This window comes from Volvox carteri (assembly GCF_000143455.1).
Source record: "Volvox carteri f. nagariensis unplaced genomic scaffold VOLCAscaffold_30, whole genome shotgun sequence".
Classification (NCBI taxonomy): Eukaryota; Viridiplantae; Chlorophyta; class Chlorophyceae; order Chlamydomonadales; family Volvocaceae; genus Volvox; species Volvox carteri.
Genome location: NW_003307573.1, coordinates 833,475 through 835,453, shown reverse-complemented (window position 1 = coordinate 835,453; position 1,979 = coordinate 833,475). Strand labels below are relative to the sequence as shown.

Below are 1,979 nucleotides of genomic sequence, written 5' to 3'. Positions count from 1 at the left end.
TCAAGAACGCCTACTGGTCAGTTCTGCTTCTTGTACACTCTTTCCTTGGCAGCAGCAGCTTCACTCGTTCGTGGTTCGTCGTTCCCCCCTCCCTTCCACCCCCTCCCCCCCCCCCGCCACACACAGGGCCCCCCTCCCCAGCTCATCCATTCAGCCACGCAGCGCCTACGTGCCGCCTTCCTACCGCCGGGGCAGTGCAATACACACACGCACACGCACAGCCACGCGCATACACACCACGGTCTTCGGACCCCGTCGCCCGACATGACCACCCCCCACCCTCACCCCCAGCAGCAGCAGCAGCACCCTCACCAGCAACAGCAACAGCAGCAGCAGCACCCTCACCAGCAACAGCAACAGCAGCAGCAGCAGCAGCACCCTCACCAGCAACAGCAACAGCAGCAGCAGCAGCAGCAGCCACTGCATACCCCGGACCCTCCTCCTCCTCAATCTCCTCAACAACTGCAGTGCCACCCACTTAAAGGGGAAGGTTTGGGAGTTGCACCCACCATTGGTGAAGCAATAGCAGGGGGAGGGGGAGGAGCGGGGGTAAATACGGCGGTGACGAGTACGGCAGGCACTGCCTCCGCCTCCGCCACCGCTACAGCTGCTATAACTGCTGTAACCACCACCACTGCAGTGCCTTCCGGTAGTGTACAGCAGTTGACGGCGTCTACGACAGGTGGCAGGTACGGCAGGGTGTACGGAGGGAAGGGCGGGAAGGCGTAGGTGGCAGAAGAACGAGAATTTACATTAACAATTACTCCCCCGCCCCGCCCCGCCCCGCCCCGCCCCGCCCCGCCCCGCCCCGCCCCTTCAACGATGCCAGCTGAATACGATTGATACTGCATGAGCACTATTCAAAGAAGTCAAATTCTTATCGGTATCTATTACTAAAATCATCAATGTATCCTAATACTAATATAATTATAGATATGTATGTATTCTTTTAGAATGGGTTCTTCGTTTTGGATCTTGTTGTTACCTACCCTATTGCAGACATACAAACAGAGACACACAGTGTGCCCCCTGTCCGTTGGCTTTGGGTTTTATACGGAGTCCCGAAGCTGTCGACCTCCCCACCCCTTCCACCCCTTCCACCCCTTCCACCCCGCCATCATCCACCCCAGGAGGTGTTCCCCTTTCCCCCCCTCCTCCTCCCGCCCCCCTCCCCCCCCTCCTTGCAGCCAGTTAAAACTTCTTGCAGCAGCATTCGCATGTATTCTTGTTTTTTATCACTCCCTGCTCACTACCTTGTCAACCCTCTGCCTCGCATGTGCCTTTGCCCGCCGCTTCTGCTGCCTGGCCAGGTGAGTCCGAAGGAGGTTCGAGCTTTGTCGGTGTATCGCGTTGCGTCGGTTGGCTAGTCGGACTAGGATAGTTGGGTCGGTCGGGTCGGTTGCGCGTTTTAGTTTGGGGGGGTGGGAGGAGCACTTGCATATCACCAGCTTTTTATTACCAGCTAATCAGCCAGTTGTTGGCCAAACCTCGTCAATGCCGCCGCTAGGCCGGCGGCAAACTCTATTCCAGCTTCACGTCAGCAGTTCCTTACTACTTCTCCGCCGCCTCTACACTACTTTTCTACACCTACTTTTTTACGGCTTGGCATTACTGTTTTTTTCCGCGCTTTTTTAGTCCTGGCGGCTAGGTAGGTAGTTTTCCGACATCATCTTCACTTCGTCATCCCGAGGTCGCGGTCTTCACGGACGCCTTTTGGTCAGTTCTACGTCTGGTCAGTTCTACGTCTTGCCCTGGCAGCAGCTTCACTCGTTTGTGGTTCGTCTTTCCCCCCCTCCTTCCCCTCCTCCCCCCCTCCTTCCCCTTCCCCCTCCTTCCCCCCTTTCCGTTCCTTCTTCATTTCACCACTTTTCCTGCACGTGCTTACGTGATGCTTCCTCCCCCCTCAAATCCCCATAACCCCATAACCCCCTACCCCCGCATACACACATATTCACACCACCACCACCAACACCACCACC

The 1,979-nt window shown here is 56.9% G+C and overlaps 1 protein-coding gene across 1 annotated transcript in view; it reads left to right on the top strand.

Annotated features, from left to right (window-relative positions):
* Window positions 1–1,979, top strand: part of VOLCADRAFT_93235 (uncharacterized protein) — a gene marked incomplete at both ends in the record, with an annotated part of 14,671 nt that overhangs the window by 1,436 nt on the left and 11,256 nt on the right. Inside the window, 3 exons of the mRNA XM_002952546.1 lie at window positions 127–169; window positions 641–689; window positions 1,188–1,310. Of these exons, the coding sequence (XP_002952592.1) occupies window positions 127–169; window positions 641–689; window positions 1,188–1,310 (215 nt within the window). The remainder of the gene's footprint in view (window positions 1–126; window positions 170–640; window positions 690–1,187; window positions 1,311–1,979) is intronic.